Genomic DNA, 18,137 nt, shown 5'->3' with positions numbered 1-18,137 from the left:
GCTGTTGACAGGTTCTCTTTAAGAAGCAAAAAAAGGTCCCTTCAATAAGTGTCACAAACGAATGGTAGCAGAGGTTGGTGTGGGGATGTGTATATGGGTGTGCGACTATAGTATCTTTGTCATCTGGCGCCCCCTGCTGACAAGAAATCAAAACTTTAACAAGTATACCATCTATTTCAGGGGTGAGAAACTGCAGCCCTCCAGCTGTTGCAAAACTACCATCATGCCTGGACAGCCAAAACTTTGGTAGTGCAGGCATGATGAGAACTGTAGTTTTGCAACAGCTGGAAGGTGATCAGTTTGACACCTGTGATTATCTCTTCTGCTTATCTTGCTGCTTAGCAGACCCGAAGTAAACTGAACACTCTATACAAACCTTTCATTCTGGATATCGAAGATGGCAGCCAAAACACTGTCCTTATAGGTCTATGACATATAAAAAACCTTTTTTACTGGATTGGTCACAGTATCGCATAAAACCAACTCACCACCATGTAGGAGGGCAGCTCTGCAGTTGGTAGACAGCGCAGCCTTGGCCGATCTTTCAGACAATCCAAAAAGCAAGCCTCTAAAATCAGGTTCAGAATTTTACACAGAATAACTTATTCATATTGCAATACGTCACAAGGAGATTGGTAATAAGATGTAATGATAAACTGCCATCATATCCCAGTATCCCCAATGTACATGTAAATGAGATGTATAATCCACTTGTTGGCCCTCTTCATAATGGGCATTTAGAAGGCTCAATTTACTTACTCAATTTATCACCCATTAATTGAATCATAAAAGCAGTGAATCATAGCCTCATACTTGGCTCATACCATTGTTTTTGATGTGGTTGGCTATATTTGTGCCCCATAAGACATAGGTTAATGGCTAGGTCATCAACGTATCTTTAAAAAAGTATTCCAATACATACTGCAATGTACCTGGGGCACAGCCAAAGATTTTAATAGACCAAGTACAGTCTACTAAAAAATACAATAGGTACGACAGTCAACCTAAGCTATTTTTGGGTTGTCTGGGCTTGAACTTGCAGCTTACATTTACAAATGCTGCAAAAAATGCAAAGAAAAGTCTATGGTGGGAAATTATCAACAGTACAACATTTTTCCAGTGTAAATAAAACTACATTTTTTTGTGCATGTGTCTCACCTAAATATGTGCAACTTTTAACCACTTCACTTTTTAAAAAGTTGATGGGGTTTAAAGTAAAGGAGTAGGGCCTTTCACAGCCCTGTAAATTTACAGAAAACTGGCATAAATAAATAGCTGAAATCTACTCCAGCTCCATACAATGGAGCCTTCTAACAATTGTGGGAGTCTAGATGCCTAGACTTTTTGGGACACTGTGTTCAACCATCAAAACTTATGACATGTCGCTAGGATAGTTGTTTTTGTCCAAATATAATTTGTAATTCTGAATTCAAATTATACAGTATAAATTATTCTGAAAATTAATCCATGTATCTCTAGTATAAGGATACAGGGTGGCAACATCATAAGGACCTCTCAGATCCAACGACTGCAAAAGAAACAAAGAATAATATTAAAGAAAATATTGAACAACAAACTTTGTAAATATTTTATGTAGGAATTTGACAATTAAAGGGGTTATCCAGCGCTACAAAAACATGGCCACTTTCTTCCAGAGACAGCCCCACTCTTGTCTCCAGTTTGGGTGTAGGTTTTGCTGCTCAGTTCCATTGAAGTGAATGAAGCTTAATTGCAAACCGCACCTGAAAGAGTCGTGTTGTCTCTGAAAGAAAGTGGCCATGTTTTTGTAGTACTGGATAACCCATTTAATAGTTATAAAAAACTAACTACTAGGAAAATAAATAAAAAAAAAAAAAAATCAAAAAAGGCCTTAGGAGTGGTCATGGAGGAAATATGACCCTGTGTGCACCCCCTGAGCTAGTCAGGTTCTGTGGCGTCAACCCTTCCCGCACAGCCACACGAGATGGCCGCCCCCGGAGTCTTGGTGATGCAGCCCCAGCAATAATCTGCCTCCTTCCTCCCCTGGCTAGTTACAAGACATGGTGCCACAGGCATCCTAAGTATATTTGCATTTCTGCTTGGGCTACAATCTGTTTATCTTATTACCACAACAGTTGCCCAGATACTATTGTTAGCTTAAAATCGGAGGAAAACTGTGTAATAAATAAACATATTACATATCGTAGCCTGCTGAATTGTTCAATCTATTAAAATATAACATTATTGTTCCCGCAGGGTGAACGGTGTAAACAGAAAAAAAAAAAAAAAAACACACCAGGATTGCTGATTTTAATAAATTACATATCAGATTTTTTTTTTTTTTTTTTTTTTTTTTTTTATAAAAAGCGAACATTGCATTAAGTTGACCCCGGACATCCGTGCATCAAAGGGCTCTGTCTTGAAGAGGTTAAAATTATGTTTGTATTTGTAATTAATTTCAAAATCTATTCCTTTTTAAGCTATGTTCACACACTGTAAAACCGCCTTTTACAAAAAACAGCTGTACAAATAGATAAAAAAAAAAAAATTTTTTATAATATATATATATATATATATATATATATATATATATATATATATATATATTACACACTCACCGGCCACTTTATTAGGTACACCTGTCCAACTGCACGTTACCACTTAATTTCTAATGAGCCAATCACATGGCGGCAACTCAGTGCATTTAGGCATGTAGACATGGTCAAGACAATCTCCTGCAGTTCAAACCGAGCATCAGTATGGGGAAGAAAGGTGATTTGAGTGCCTTTGAACGTGGCATGGTTGTTGGTGCCAGAAGGGCTGGTCTGAGTATTTCAGAAACTGCTGATCTACTGGGATTTTCACGCACAACCATCTCTAGGGTTTACAGAGAATGGTCCGAAAAAGAAAAAACATCCAGTGAGCAGCAGTTCTGTGGGCGGAAATGCCTTGTTGATGCCAGAGGTCAGAGGAGAATGGGCAGACTGGTTCGAGCTGATAGAAAGGCAACAGTGACTCAAATAGCCAACCGTTACAACCAAGGTAGGCAGAAGAGCATCTCTGAACGCACAGTACGTCCAACTTTGAGGCAGATGGGCTACAGCAGCAGAAGACCACACCGGGTGCCACTCCTTTCAGCTAAGAACAGGAAACTGAGGCTACAATTTGCACAAGCTCATCGAAATTGGACAGTAGAAGATTGGAAAAACGTTGCCTGGTCTGATGAGTCTCGATTTCTGCTGCGACATTCGGATGGTAGGGTCAGAATTTGGCGTCAACAACATGAAAGCATGGATCCATCCTGCCTTGTATCAACGGTTCAGGCTGGTGGTGGTGGTGTCATGTTGTGGGGAATATTTTCTTGGCACTCTTTGGGCCCCTTGGTACCAATTGAGCATCGTTGCAACGCCACAGCCTACCTGAGTATTGTTGCTGACCATGTCCATCCCTTTATGACCACAATGTACCCAACATCTGATGGCTACTTTCAGCAGGATAATGCGCCATGTCATAAGGCTAGAATCATCTCAGACTGGTTTCTTGAACATGACAATGAGTTCACTGTACTCCAATGGCCTCCACAGTCACCAGATCTCAATCCAATAGAGCATCTTTGGGATGTGGTGGAACGGGAGATTCACCTCATGGATGTGCAGCCGACAAATCTGCGGCAACTGTGTGATGCCATCATGTCAATATGGACCAAAATCTCTGAGGAATGTATCCAGCACCTTGTTGAATCTATGCCACAAAGAATTGAGGCAGTTCTGAAGGCAAAAGGGGGTCCAACCCGTTACTAGCATGGTGTACCTAATAAAGTGGCCGGTGAGTGTATACGTGTATATATATCTGTCTTTTATAAAACGTAACAACGTGTTACTCCACCGACTGTGTAATTTTATCCTCCCAGGCAAATGGCGCTCCTGCTTCCAAACCCCCTGCTTCCCAGGCAATCCATCTGCTCGATATACAGTGGTACCTTGGTTTAAGAGTAACTTGGTTTAAGAGCGTTTTTGTTTAAGAGCTCACAGTTTTTCAAAATTGTGACTTGGTTTAAGAGCATTGCTTTGGTTTAAGAGCTCCCTGTACTGGGTGGGAGGGGTTGGGGTGGGAGAGGGGCATGGTCTGCATAGCGGGGTCTACAGCCCTGTACTCTGACCCAGGAAGTCTCCCTCACCTTCCAAATCATGGCAGATCCACTTCAGGCTGGGGCTTACTTCAGGGGACAGGACTGTGAAGGTAATCTCTGCATAGCTGTAACCTCTCTCTCCCCGGACAGAGAGCGCTGCTATACAGTGCCCACATCTGCCCTGCTCATTCCTTCATGCTCCCTGCAGTCTCTGTCCGCCCTTGTGTTTTCCATCCTCTCCAATACTGTACAGTAACCTATAATATCACATATTCTGCTGTTTCTGAATGTTTGTTTCATTAGTTTTACATGTTATTCAGAATAATAAATTATTATTTTTGGGGTGTGGAGCCAATTGTCTGCATTTCTATGATTTCTTATGGGAAAATTTGCTTTGGTTTAAGAGTGGATTTGGATTACAAGCACAGCCCCGGAACGAATTATGCTCCTAATCCAAGGCACCACTGTATTGCTATTACCAGTCCTCGCTGCTCCACAGTGTTACTAGCTAATTCACACTACAGCTTATGCATGAACTGGAAGTCACTTTCCTAATGTAAGTCTATGAGCGACTCAAAGACAGTACTTCTGGTTCACATAGTCAGCGCTCTGTGAATCAGCACTTCAGTGGGTACTGGAGGCAAAAGCACAATGCGGGAACACCTGGTAAGTTCAAGTGAACCTTAAAAAGATGCAAAAATTTTACTTACCTTTTCTGCACCACTGGATATAATAATATTCTGAAAGAAAAATCATGAGTATATCATGAGTATATGAACATCATTCTAAAATCATAGACTTTCTTCCCTGATTACACATTACACTCAGCTAGGGGTATTATTACATCTGTATGGCCCACACCAAGTAACAAACCAGAACTATATGTGAATATATCTTCATCTGCCTTACAAGTTTTGAAATAAAAAGAACTTAACCGTTCTTTTAATGTGTGTTACTTTATGGGCCTGGTGAAGGTACGGGTGTAGCACTGAAACAGGTTATTAAATAAACCATGTTGGCGATTTAAAAAAAAGAGAAAGAAATGCTATTTGGCTCTTTTAAAGGGTCATTTCAGCCAAGTCACCTCTAGGTAGGTGCTACTAGGAAACCGGAGTCTTGTGACCCATGTTTACCATCTCCCCCCCGGCTGCTGTTGTGTATCCTGTAATAAAGCTGGGCTTAGACACAGTATATTGGTCAGTATTTATTTAGTCAAAACCAGGAGTCTGTCCAAACCACAGGAAAGGAGCAGAATTTCCACTAGCTTCTCTGTGTTGATTCAGCTCTTGTTTTTTGTTAAAAATACTGTGTAAACACAGCCTGGTAAGGACAATAGACATGATCTTAATTGAAGTTCTTGGCCTATGAGAAAAGAACTCCCACTGCTAATACTGCTCCTAAAGATTGCCCCATGTACTAGGGGCTTTACACGAGGTATTTTCTGCATTTTTGGCTGGGATATCAAAAGGGTATTCTCATCTGAAGATGGTATCTCCTATCAACAGGATAGTATTATTGAGCTTCTCCAAAAGTAAGACTGGGTCTTATATAATTTTTTTCTCTGAAAAAAGGACTAGTCTTATTTTTGGGGTATGTCTTATTTTCAGAGAACACAGTATGCCCCTACACTGTTGCCTCACTCTGGTAGTTAGCCATACTGTTGTTAGGCTCCTATACTGTAACTTCCCCTGTAGTTACAGTAGTAGTTAGACCTCCATACTACATCCCGCCATCCCCATACTGTATACCTCCCTCCCCCCTCTGTAGTTGTTCCCCATACTGTATACGATCAAGTCATGTGGTCCTAGAGTCATATATGTGATCCATGGTATGACATACAAAACACAAATTAAATATTCTTCCTAAACCTAACGAAACCGGTGTGCGAGTGCTTCATTTGCAAAGAAAACAATGTTACCCTGACATATTATAGCATATAAATCTAGGCTCCAGTGTATGCATTGTACAATAAGTCATGAACACGTGTCTAATCCTCCTTGACAAAAAGAATCCCCCCTCTCTAGTTGGCCCACATAACCTCTATCCCCCATATTGTGCATCTCCTTACAATCTTGCTCCCCCCCGCAGCTTGTGTTGAGCAGGTGGGGGCGGAGCATAATAAGTCTAGCACTCATTGGCTGATGCTCAACCACCCAGTGTCAGGGATCTGGTCAGCTGCCTTTAACTAGAGCTTATTTTTGGAGTAGTGCTTATATTTCATACCTATTCCAAAAAGCCTTCAAAATAACACTAGGTCTTATTTTTTGGGTAGGGCCCCACACCAATGCCAAGAATGGAGATAGAGATGCAGAACTGTTCCTGTAGCGAACAGTGCTCTGTTCATTTTCTATGGGGTCTCCCAACTCTCTTCTTCTGTCCCCATTCTTGAGATCAAGTGCTTGGTCCCCATCTATCAAATTGTTATCTTTAAATGGGAATGCCAAAGTAAAATCTAGTCAAGGTCAAAAGATGTAAACAGCCAGCATAAAGGTAATTTTAATCTACATGTGATCCAGTGGTTTGGTGGCCCCTCCGCGACCAACACTCATGTTAGGAACTGCCGCACATAACTGTACAGAGCAGGGTCCTGCTTACTGTGCACTCATTGATACCAACAGGCAGCCTTCCCCCATTCCCATATGTGATGGGCCTATATAAAGATGAAGTACATTGGCATAAGAAATATTTTCTTTGGAGGCATTGTTCCAATGTTTGTGGGCCTATTGTACGAAATGAAATGAATATCATATAGTGTCATCTGACCGAGAGGAAATCTTTATTTCACACCCATTAGAGTTGGCAATTATAGGCAGTACGGTTTATATGCTGCTCGTGTAAACCCCTTGTGTTAAACTGTGGTGAATACAATTCCTTTACAGGCTTCCGCACATAAAGGTCATCGTGCCAAGGACTAATTGCCATAGGCAGAAACCTACAATGGCGTCTGAAAGGTTTTTTGGCCGGAACAGATAAAGTCAGCAGCGCAAGAGTACAGGTTGTTATCCCGAATGAGCATCAGGGGGGTCTGTAATCCTCTAATTGGATCCCACAGCAGAACATTACTACTGCTATGGAATTCTATTATTATCTGCCTGTGGTTTCCACCTGCTGCTGGAAAGATCAGCATGGCTGTGCGAGCGCCGAAAGTGCTTAGGGCTGAAATGCATTTTAATAGCCTCAACTAAATGTGTTTCATCCGCTTGTCATTATTATTTAAAGCATCTATTGTGCAGCCTCGGTTTTCTAATTTTAGCACCTAAAAGCACAGGGGGGGGGGGGGGGGAACAAACTTCAGTAGCTTTAATGAACCATAGTCCTCTATGAATGCCGCAATACCAGGACAATACTTACTTTTCCTTTGCCGACTTCCATTAAACTGATTGCATTGGAAATTGTGTATCGCCTTAATGTGGAATCTTTGATTGCCGGGGTGTAAATCAGCTCAAAAAAGATACCTCTCTCGACTGCCTGGAAGAGAGGTGTGTATTAAGGACATGTATGTTAACTTCAGCAATATAGTCAGAGTACAGCGAAAAAAAGATTGAGATAGTAACAAAACAGACAAAACGTAGACAGAAAGAGGAGGCCATAAGGCTATGCTCACAAACTCCCAGAGCTGTGCGGGATACAGAGGTACACAGGGCATCCCTCTGCCATCATCGTCTCTAGCAGCCACAGCCCACAAAGCTCTGGGAGTCGGGTCGTGACATCACCATTTTATCCAGGCAGTGAAGCCTTGATGCAGTAGTAAGGGCAGGGAAAATAGCACTTTATAAGTATTTCCCGTAATAAGTGTATATTGGTCATTTATATAACTTTTGGGGGGCAATACAATACTTTAATAAAAATTTTCACTGGACTTCTCCTTTGAATGACGGCCATCCACTCAATTTCTACAGTGTGTGAAGATAGCCTTTCTGTGTTTTCAACCCATTCCTGGTTTTGGTTGCAAAATACTGACCAAAAATACTTTGAGGGAACATTAGAATTAGGCTGGGTTCACACTGCGTTTTTTACTATCCGTTTAAAGGCAAACAGATGTAATTGTGTCATCCATTTGGATCTGTTTTTCCATTGACTTTAATTATAAAAAAAAATGGATTGAAACAGATGCTTTTTTTTTTAACGTACACAAAAATAAGGTTGACTACATTGTTCTGTCAATTAAAAGTAAGCAATTAAAATAACGATACGTTCAAAGGATAGGAAAAATGCAGTGTGGCTATAATGGCTGTCTCTAACAGACAAAGTACTTATACAATGGAACACTTACAGCATTTACAGGCGGTCTTCTGAAGAAAAAGGGATACTTTTCTGTTACATTGATGCATATGATATCCACATCGATGTTGGTGCATGCAGCCTGACACAAGGAAACAGAAGTGATTAGTGCTGGCAAAGATACAGAATGGCTGTCCTCCCCTACACCACTAGAGAACACTCGAACACACAAAAATTACTCTTGTCTAGGTGTCTCCTAATTTTATTTATTTATTTTTTCAGGGGAAGAACTTTAGAAGGTATTGATATTGCAGCATGCTATTCACAGGACAGAGAAACTGGACTCCTGAATGAAGCGAGCCAACTAAGCATGAGCGGCCAGCTCCTTATTTACTCTTTATGGGGCTTCTGGGTAGTGCTCTTCAATGTTCAGAAACCTGATAAGCATTGAAAAGAGTGCAGACTGTATTCATTCACCTCCATTCTACAAATCAGAGGAGGTGGGGTGCCTGCAGTCAGACCTCCACCAATAAGCATGGTTTTCGCTCTGCTGGGGATAAGGAATGACACGCTGAGATGAGAATACCCCTTTAAACTGTTGACACCATCAACGCTTACGACTTCAGCCTCATGTACAGGACCATCCTCACTCAGTAGTGGGCACTAGAATACACACATAACTGTGCCCTATTTTTCAATACTTTCAGAAAGGTGAATACAATACAAGATAAAGCATGTAATGTAGACTCTAATGTAACCTTTATATATCAGCATTCAAATGTACTGTGGTATACAAATCCTTGCTGAAATAGTGTGCTGAACATGGGTCAGATGTATGTGGCATGTCCTGTGGAAATGCCATAAATACCCCTCTAGGGAATTTCATATGCAGTAAGACAAGCTAAAAGCATAATACACATTTACCAGTAATTCAGCTGTAGTTTTAAACAGTTGTTTAAGAACTGTATATAAATCCCTTACAGGTAAAGTACTTACGTGGAACAACTTTTCTGTCTTGGGATAGACGGCCACAATATCATAAAGTCTGGTTACAGGAGAGGTGGATCTCTGTCAAAAGAAAGATGACAGTCAGAATACATCTTAACAGTAGTAATATAGTAAATAATGTAGTGCAGGATGGAACTGGCATAAAAAGAAACAAAAAAACAGCACTAAGTGCAGTGTGAAAAATCCCTTTAACACCGCATACATACAGGTTCCCAAACTTTGGCAACTCCCTATTCCCCTCTATGTCCCACTATGATGGGAAGAGATAATTTCTTCTATATATGAGACCCAGAGAGCAGTCATATAGGAGGGGATTCCATACAATGACCAGCTGCAGAGATAGACAACTTCCATGTATCATGCTGCCTGTCTCTGCTATGTAAAAATTTTCTAGTATGTCCTATGACATGGGTCTCCAAACTGCGGCCCTCCAGCTGTTGCGAAACAACAACTCCCGTCATGCCTGGGCAGCTAAAGCTTTGGATTTGGCTGTCCAGGCATGATGGGAAATGTAGTTTTGCAACAGCTGGAGGGCCGCAGTTTGGAGACCCATGTCCTATGAGACGCTACTTCTCACCACCTGCCTATAAGAGCGGAACCAGAGAAACCCAAGACATGGAGACAGACTGAGACTGCATCTCATATGGTTCTTTGTAGTGTGGTTAGGAAACAGTAAGAAAAGTTCTGTCACTGATTTATCACATGCTGCAGTGCAAAGTGCAAAGATGAGACACTGCATTAGGAGATCCATATCAGTGGGGAAATAGGAATCAAGATGTCGCATCAACTAAAATAATAAATACTAATAAATAAAAATAATAATAATAATACTAAATCACTACCTTTTTATGTTTTAATAGCAGAGTGCTCCTTTAAGGGTTTTCATAGTTAAAATGTCACTGTCATTTAATTTTTCTTTTTTTGCAGAAATCAGGCGATTTTAAAATTTTGTAATTGGGTTTAGCATTTTTAGCATGAAAAAGCAGTTTGAAGCTCTCTCGCCCCCCGAACCCCCCCCCCCCCCCGTCTTCATGGTTTTCTATGGAGAGGGGAGGGGTGGAGGGAGATAAGGCACCAAAACAGGACAAGAAAGAGTTAATTTACAGCTACATTGCCGGGCTATCTCCTCTGACAGCCAGCACTGACTTATCTGACCTCTAAATACCAGCTTTCACACAGCTTCCACTATGTAATCCTTTGTTCTCTGATCTCTGCTGGCGACTAATCTCCCTCCTTTCTCCTTCCCTCTCCATAGAACAGACAGGGCCTAACTGTGTAAAAGAGTTGAGATTTCCTGATAATGTGCAGAGAATAAGAGAGCGTAGGGGGGGTGGGGGTGGGGGGGTGGGGTCTGGGGAAACGCTTTTTGCAAGCAGATAATAGCATATTTGCCTAATAAACCCAATTACGAAGTTTCTTAAAATCGCCTGTTTTATTGATTTCTGCAAAGAAAAACAAACAAACAAAAAAACAACAGTGATACTAGTTTTTTTTTTTTTTTTTAAGAGTCCAGCATATATTGTGACAGGTATGGTATTTAAAACCATAAGTGTGAAACACAATCCTAAAGTAATCTTAGGGTCCATTTACACTGAAAGATTATCTGTCAAAGATATGAAGCCAAAGCCAGGAATGGAATTAAAAAGAGTCTCAGGCTTTCCTTTTTGACCTGATCTCTGTTTATAGTCTGTTCCTGGCTTTGGCTTCAAATCTTTGGCAGATAATCTGTCAGATAATCTTTCTGTGTAAATGGACCCTTAGTAGTATTCAATAGGAGGGGCGGGAGAGGTCGGTGCCCCACCCCAAGTGCACCAACACACCTCATTAGCATATTAAATCATTAGCTAAAATCCTGAAAATGCCGCCAAGCATGATGGTACGAAAAATGACCTTCCTCCTGAATGCCCTTTGCACTATAGGGACATATCAGCAGGTTAGATGCTTCTAACCTGCTGATAGTTTCCCTTTAAAAACAGTCATTTTTTGAGTATTTTCTCCTTCACCAGAAGAATTTGATAAAAAAATAAAAATACATACCAGTACATTGCAATGAGATGGATCAGAAGCTATAATTGTTAGTCTAGTAAGAATTTTTATTGGTGTTGATTTACCCTGTAAGTAAAAACGGGGAAAATACATAATTAATATTCGCCTTAATGGAAAAAGGGATCATACACACAGGACAGCAGCTGACCATAAGCTTATATAGCCAACGGCTCGGCCAACCTCCCCAAAAATCAGTGGCAGCAGCAACGCCATGCACTTGGGCGATCGATTGCCCGCTCAGCTAGTCAGTGACTGGGGTGATGTCCTGCAGGTGGCTGCAGGACATCACTGTACCAGGATTTATTAAACTTCACTGTACCAGGATTCACAGCGGATTTCGCTGCAAATCCGGAATGTGTGAAGGCACCCTAAAACATATACAAATTTCCACATTGAATCAATGATTAGAGCAGTCTGCATATTGTCTGAAGGAATTCTCCCCACCGAATTGGTAGATTGGTAGGTAATAGCCCCAGGCTGAACAATACCGCCATACTGTGACTGGATAATGACACATTACCAGACCTGAACAATACAACCATACTGTGACTAGGTAACGGTGCCATACCAGACTGAAACAATACCGCCATACTGTGACTGGATAACACCGCCATACCAGACCTGACAAATACCACCATACTGTGACTGGATAATACCACCATATCAGACCTGACCAATACCGCCATACTGTCACTGGATAACACTGCCATACCAGACCTGACCAATAGCGCCATACTGTGACTGGTTAACACCGCCATACCAGACCTGACCAATACCACCATACTGTGACTGGATAACACTGCCATACCAGACCTGACAAATACCACCATACTGTGACTGGACAACACTGCCAAACCAGACCTGAACAATGTCGCCATACTATGACAGACAAAAAAAAAAAAAAGTTGTTTCCTTCCCCCTGCTTCCTGGTGCTGCCCTAGGCACTGGAGCACAGGTGCCTAGTGGTAAATACGGCCCTGCCTGGGGGGTATTATGTGTGCTGCGTGGTGATGCTGGGATACCGCTATATATTTCATTAGTAATAGCAGTGAGTACCTGTACGGTGGGTGGTGAGGGGAATAAATCTTTAGTAGATATAGGTTTCACAATTTCCTAAAAGAAAACACATAAGAATTCAATGCATTATTATAGCTTAGGACTGAACAATAGACCAGACTTTGGTCACATAAATAGAAATATCAGAAACCAATCTTACCACTTTCTTTTTTTCAAACTCTGCAACATGGTTGATGGCAACAGCTGAGTAACCAACTAAAAGGGGGAAGAATGTGAGGAAAAAAAAGGTTTATTCAAAGAGAAACCATCACTAGAAAATAAACTATTAGTAGTCAAAGAGTAAGACTAGCTGACCTGCCCCTTCCCTCTCCAGAGAGTACACAGGAACATTCTGCCATACCAAACGTTCATGTGTATCGGAAAGGAGGGATATGACTGCTGGCATTTACTGAAGTAGTATAGGCCCCTTATTATATACTTACGATGTGCCGCCATTTCTATAATGCTTTGCAACTTCTTTACATCCGTACAGTTTGTAACATTCAAGTCTACAAACACGGCCATTCTGAAATAAGGATAAAAGTATATAAGGATAAAGGATTACAGAACAAGATGGATTTAAAGACTGATCTGTACATCTCTCTCTCCTTCCTCCCAGCTTGTTAAAAGGGCTATCCCAGGTTATCACCTATCCAAACAAAGAGGAATACCTAGCTGACTAGTGGGGGTCTGATCTCTGGGACTCCCAATTGTCTCCTATATGAATGGAGAAGCAGTGTATGTAAGCTTCACTAATTCTGATTGGGAACTCCAGGCAGCAAAAAAAACAAACTAAACGTCCAAACAGTGCAAGGTTCTTACCTATGTTCCCATCTGACACTCCATGTAGTTTTACAGTACTCCCACTCCTCTGATGCAGTTTTTGGCTTGCTCCATCTCTCTTGCTGTTCCTCTTCCCCTGCACTGCTATAAGACTAAATTCACGCTCACAACGTCCTGTTTCTTAAACCAAAATAATCCCCGCCCCCTCCACTTATGCCCTTCCCACTCACATGATCTATAAAACTTTCAATGTTTTTTTTTTTTGGTTAATAAATAATTTTCCCTATTCAGAGTTCTCCTTTAAGAAAATAGTGGCGTTCAGCAGTCAGCAATATTCAGAATCCAATAATCTGGATAGTAAAAACTCTACCTCGTAGTACAATTGGTATTGTGGGTGTATTGCGAGTGCACTACTTGGTTGGCACCGAAAAACCAATAAATATATGTATTATTAGTAGGCTCTCTAGCATAACCCCCTTGGAACGGCTAAATCATAATTCTTTAGTATTGCGTAGATCAATGTATATTGTCTTATGAAACAATATGGCGTTACTGTGGTAGTGTATAAATGCAAACAACAATGGTAAATATATCGGTAATATTTACTAAAGCGTATATCACACCATATACATGCAAAAATTATCCCAGAGCAAAAAAAAAACAAAACATATAGGGTTAAAAAAGTACGTATCCGTAAAATATAAATATCTATAGCATGATTCAGAATCCCCATAGAGAATGGGGACAGTCTTTTCCTCCAAACTAGTCATGGCTGGCGGGAAGGAATTGTTGGTAATCACACCTCAGAGTCAGAGCTCAGAGTAATATACAGACGCTGCTTAGGTCATCACTGTGATCATGCCCAGAGAGGCGCGATAACGTACAATTCCTTCCTGCCAGCCGTGACTACTATGGAGAAAAAGACCACCCTGATGCCTAGTTAAAGGGGTGGTTTAGCAAAAAAAAAATTTCTTTCAAATCAACTGGTGCCAGAGATTTGTAACTTACTTCTATGATAAAATCTCAAGTGTTCCGGTACTTATCAGCTGCTGTATGTCCTGCTGGAAGTGTTGTATTCTTTACAGTCTAGGTTTCCTATGGGAATTTGCTACTGCTCTGGACAGTTCCTCACATGGACAGAGGTGGCAGCAGAGAGCACCGTGTCAGACTGGAAAGAATACACCACATCCTGCAGGACATACAGCAGCTGATAAGTACTGGAAGCCTTGACTTTTTTTTTTTTTTTAATATAGGTAAATTACAAATCTCTGGCACCAGTTGATTTGAAAGAATTTTTTTTGATGAGCAACCCCTTAAAGGGTAATTGGTATATGAGACGGGAAATAAAATACATTTTCAGGTGTTAGCGGGCAGTGTCAAACAAATCAAATATATGTTAGGACAGATGTGAAATGAAGTGAATGTTCCAATTTGCTTACTGAAAAATAAATAAATAAATAAAAAATTGTTATACTACCTGGTTGGCACTGGCGAGTAGATCCCGGTGGCACACTCCATTTTTGAAACCACTGCCTGGTTCCCAATCTGTAATGGTGCGTTTACACAGAAAGATTTATCTGACAGATTTTTAAAGCCAAAACTAGGAATGGATTTGAAAGGAAGAGAAATCTCAATGTTTCCTTTATTACCTGATCGCCGTTTATACTCTGTTCCTGGTTTTGGCTTCAAAAATCTGTCAGATAAATCTTTCTGTGTAAACGCACCCTAATTCTTCCTGCTCTATGCACTACAAACGGGCCCAGCGCCCCCAGTTCACCGATTTCCCCTCCCCTCGGTGATGTGGTCAGACTTGATTCTCATGGAGGCTCGTCACCCAGGGGAGAAGATATCGGGGAAATGTCTCCGGTGCATCGAGCCAGACAAATTTACGAGACACCAATATAGACAGTGGGAACTGGGTGGCGGTTTAAAGAATAGACTACAGCATATAGAATAAAGAAATCGGCACTCACCCAGGATGAAATGTCTTCTTTATTGTAATGAGAAATCCATTAAAAAGTTGCAGGGAGAGGGAGCTAGGCAATCAGGTCACACGAAACGTGCGTCGCTGTGACCTGATTGCCTAGCTCCCTCTCCCTGCAACTTTTTAATGGATTTCTCATTACAATAAAGAAGACATTTCATCCTGGGTGAGTGCTGATTTCTTTATTCTATATGCTGTATTGGATTTGGACTTTCTATGATCAGAGCACCCCCGCATAGGATGTGTTTCATAGTGTCTAGTGAGCGATACCATAACGGGTTAAGCTAAGCTAGTAGTGCCGAGTCGGTGTTCTTTTGGAGAGTAAAAGAATAGACTACGCCACCGGGATCAACACACTGGCGCTGAACTGTAGTATAAGAAATTTTTTTTTCAATAAGCATTAAAGGTAAATTCACTTTACTGTATACTTGGAATTGGCAGATGTACTATACCATACGCCACATAATGTAAGCCCCTAATGCATTGTGGGTGCACAGATTTCATACAGACTAACAAGAAAACACGTCCTCATCCATACCCATGGGCATCATCCATGAATGCTAACACTGCCTTCACCTCTCAGGGCATGATGGGACAAATCACTGGGAAAAAATACAACTTTAGACATGTTGTGGTTGGGGTCTGGGTGTAAGATAATGTGGGATAGGCTCCATTGTAAGGGACTATTCACACGCAGAGCCGCATTCATGGGCTGCAGTGCAGAACATCAGTATTGCTCCGTGCTTTACACAGCACTACATTGAGGTAAGTGATCTGTGCTGCAAGGTCGTGTCCACACTAGGATCTGTGCTTTCAAGCCTGGGAGAGCTGGATGACAGTCAGTGTGGCGAGATCTCCTGTACAGAAGCCTGGGAGAGCTGGATGACAGTCAGTGTGATGAGATCTCCTGTACAGAAGCCTGGGAGAGCTGGATGACAGCCAGTGCAGCGAGATCTCCTGTACAGAAGCCTGGGAGAGCTGGATGACAGCCAGTGCGGCGAGATCTCCTGTACAGAAGCCTGGGAGAGCTGGGTGACAGCCAGTGCAGCGAGATCTCCTGTACAGAAGCCTGGGAGAGCTGGATGACAGCCAGTGCAGCCAGATCTCCTGTACAGAAGCCTGGGAGAGCTGGATGACAGCCAGTGCAGCCAGATCTCCTGTACAGAAGCCTGGGAAAGCTGGATGACAGCCAGTGCAGCCAGATCTCCTGTACAGAAGCCTGGGAGAGCTGGATGACAGCCAGTGCAGCCAGATCTCCTGTACAGAAGCCTGGGAGAGCTGGATGACAGCCAGTGCAGCCAGATCTCCTGTACAGAAGCCTGGGAGAGCTGGATGACAGCCAGTGCAGCCAGATCTCCTGTACAGAAGCCTGGGAGAGCTGGATGACAGCCAGTGCAGCGAGATCTCCTGTACAGAAGCCTGGGAGAGCTGGATGACAGCCAGTGCAGCGAGATCTCCTGTACAGAAGCCTGGGAGAGCTGGATGACAGCCAGTGCAGCGAGATCTCCTGTACAGAAGCCTGGGAGAGCTGGATGACAGCCAGTGCAGCGAGATCTCCTGTACAGAAGCCTGGGAGAGCTGGATGACAGCCAGTGCAGCGAGATCTCCTGTACAGAAGCCTGGGAGAGCTGGATGACAGCCAGTGCAGCGAGATCTCCTGTACAGAAGCCTGGGAGAGCTGGATGACAGCCAGTGCAGCGAGATCTCCTGTACAGAAGCCTGGGAGAGCTGGATGACAGCCAGTGCAGCGAGATCTCCTGTACAGAAGCCTGGGAGAGCTGGATGACAGCCAGTGCAGCGAGATCTCCTGTACAGAAGCCTGGGAGAGCTGGATGACAGCCAGTGCAGCGAGATCTCCTGTACAGAAGCCTGGGAGAGCTGGATGACAGCCAGTGCAGTGAGATCTCCTGTACAGAAGCCTGGGAGAGCTGGATGACAGCCAGTGCAGTGAGATCTCCTGTACAGAAGCCTGGGAGAGCTGGATGACAGCCAGTGCAGTGAGATCTCCTGTACAGAAGCCTGGGAGAGCTGGATGACAGTCAGTGTGGTGAGATCTCCTGTACAGAAGCCTGGGAGAGCTGGATGACAGCCAGTGCAGCCAGATCTCCTGTACAGAAGCCTGGAAGAGCTGGATGACAGCCAGTGCAGTGAGATCTCCTGTACAGAAGCCTGGGAGAGCTGGATGACAGCCAGTGCAGTGAGATCTCCTGTACAGAAGCCTGGGAGAGCTGGATGACAGCCAGTGCAGCGAGATCTCCTGTACAGAAGCCTGGGAGAGCTGGATGACAGCCAGTGCAGTGAGATCTCCTGTACAGAAGCCTGGGAGAGCTGGATGACAGCCAGTGCAGTGAGATCTCCTGTACAGAAGCCTGGGAGAGCTGGATGACAGTCAGTGTGGTGAGATCTCCTGTACAGAAGCCTGGGAGAGCTGGATGACAGCCAGTGCAGTGAGATCTCCTGTACAGAAGCCTGGGAGAGCTGGATGACACACACACCTACTGAGATGGAGTATATCTGTTCCCACCCTGTTTTGCTATAATCAAAATTAAATAAAAACTGCTGAACAAAACCTTAGAATGATAGAAGCCGGGCCACTGTGCCCCAACCGGCGGCTCTACAGCCGGTGCCAAACCACTGCGCCCGGTATGACAGGGTTTGTAGCAGCAGCTGGAAGGCCACATGTTGGGGGGCACTGCCCTAGTGACGGTGACCCCTCAGAGTAATATGACGGGGTGATACAAGGATGAGTACGGATCGGACTGCGCCCCCACGTGACCCGGCTGCAGCCGCCCCATACACCGCACGTGTTACCTCTCTACTGAATCGCTTCCTCCCGGCAGAAACGCAGCAGCTACCATGTGATCCAAGCTACTGTCTGTAACCAATCAGAACCCAGCTAGCCAAAGCAGGCGGTGCTAAAGCTGCTGGACA

The 18,137-nt window shown here is 43.0% G+C and overlaps 1 protein-coding gene across 3 annotated transcripts in view; it reads right to left on the bottom strand.

Annotated features, from left to right (window-relative positions):
• The window catches only part of RPP30 (ribonuclease P/MRP subunit p30), a 19,633-nt gene extending 1,496 nt beyond the window's left edge, over positions 1-18,137 (bottom strand). Inside the window, exons 1-11 of one of the 3 annotated variants that reach the window (XM_069980363.1) lie at positions 18,018-18,137; positions 12,883-12,965; positions 12,600-12,655; positions 12,440-12,496; positions 11,375-11,449; positions 9,326-9,397; positions 8,382-8,471; positions 7,460-7,576; positions 4,819-4,848; positions 1,491-1,528; positions 489-568 (exon numbers count right to left, since the gene is read on the bottom strand). In XM_069980363.1, the coding sequence (XP_069836464.1) occupies positions 489-568; positions 1,491-1,528; positions 4,819-4,848; positions 7,460-7,576; positions 8,382-8,471; positions 9,326-9,397; positions 11,375-11,449; positions 12,440-12,496; positions 12,600-12,655; positions 12,883-12,965; positions 18,018-18,064 (745 nt within the window). In that variant the 5' untranslated portion in view covers positions 18,065-18,137. Of the gene's footprint in view, positions 1-488; positions 569-1,490; positions 1,529-4,818; positions 4,849-7,459; positions 7,577-8,381; positions 8,472-9,325; positions 9,398-11,374; positions 11,450-12,439; positions 12,497-12,599; positions 12,656-12,882; positions 12,966-15,720; positions 15,829-17,776; positions 17,948-18,017 lie in introns of those variants that run through there. The other 2 variants (XM_069980365.1, XM_069980364.1) reach the window with 2 other exon arrangements.

Source organism: Dendropsophus ebraccatus, chromosome 8, assembly GCF_027789765.1.
Source record: "Dendropsophus ebraccatus isolate aDenEbr1 chromosome 8, aDenEbr1.pat, whole genome shotgun sequence".
Taxonomy (NCBI): Eukaryota; Metazoa; Chordata; class Amphibia; order Anura; family Hylidae; genus Dendropsophus; species Dendropsophus ebraccatus.
This window is presented reverse-complemented; position numbering and strand designations above follow the sequence as displayed.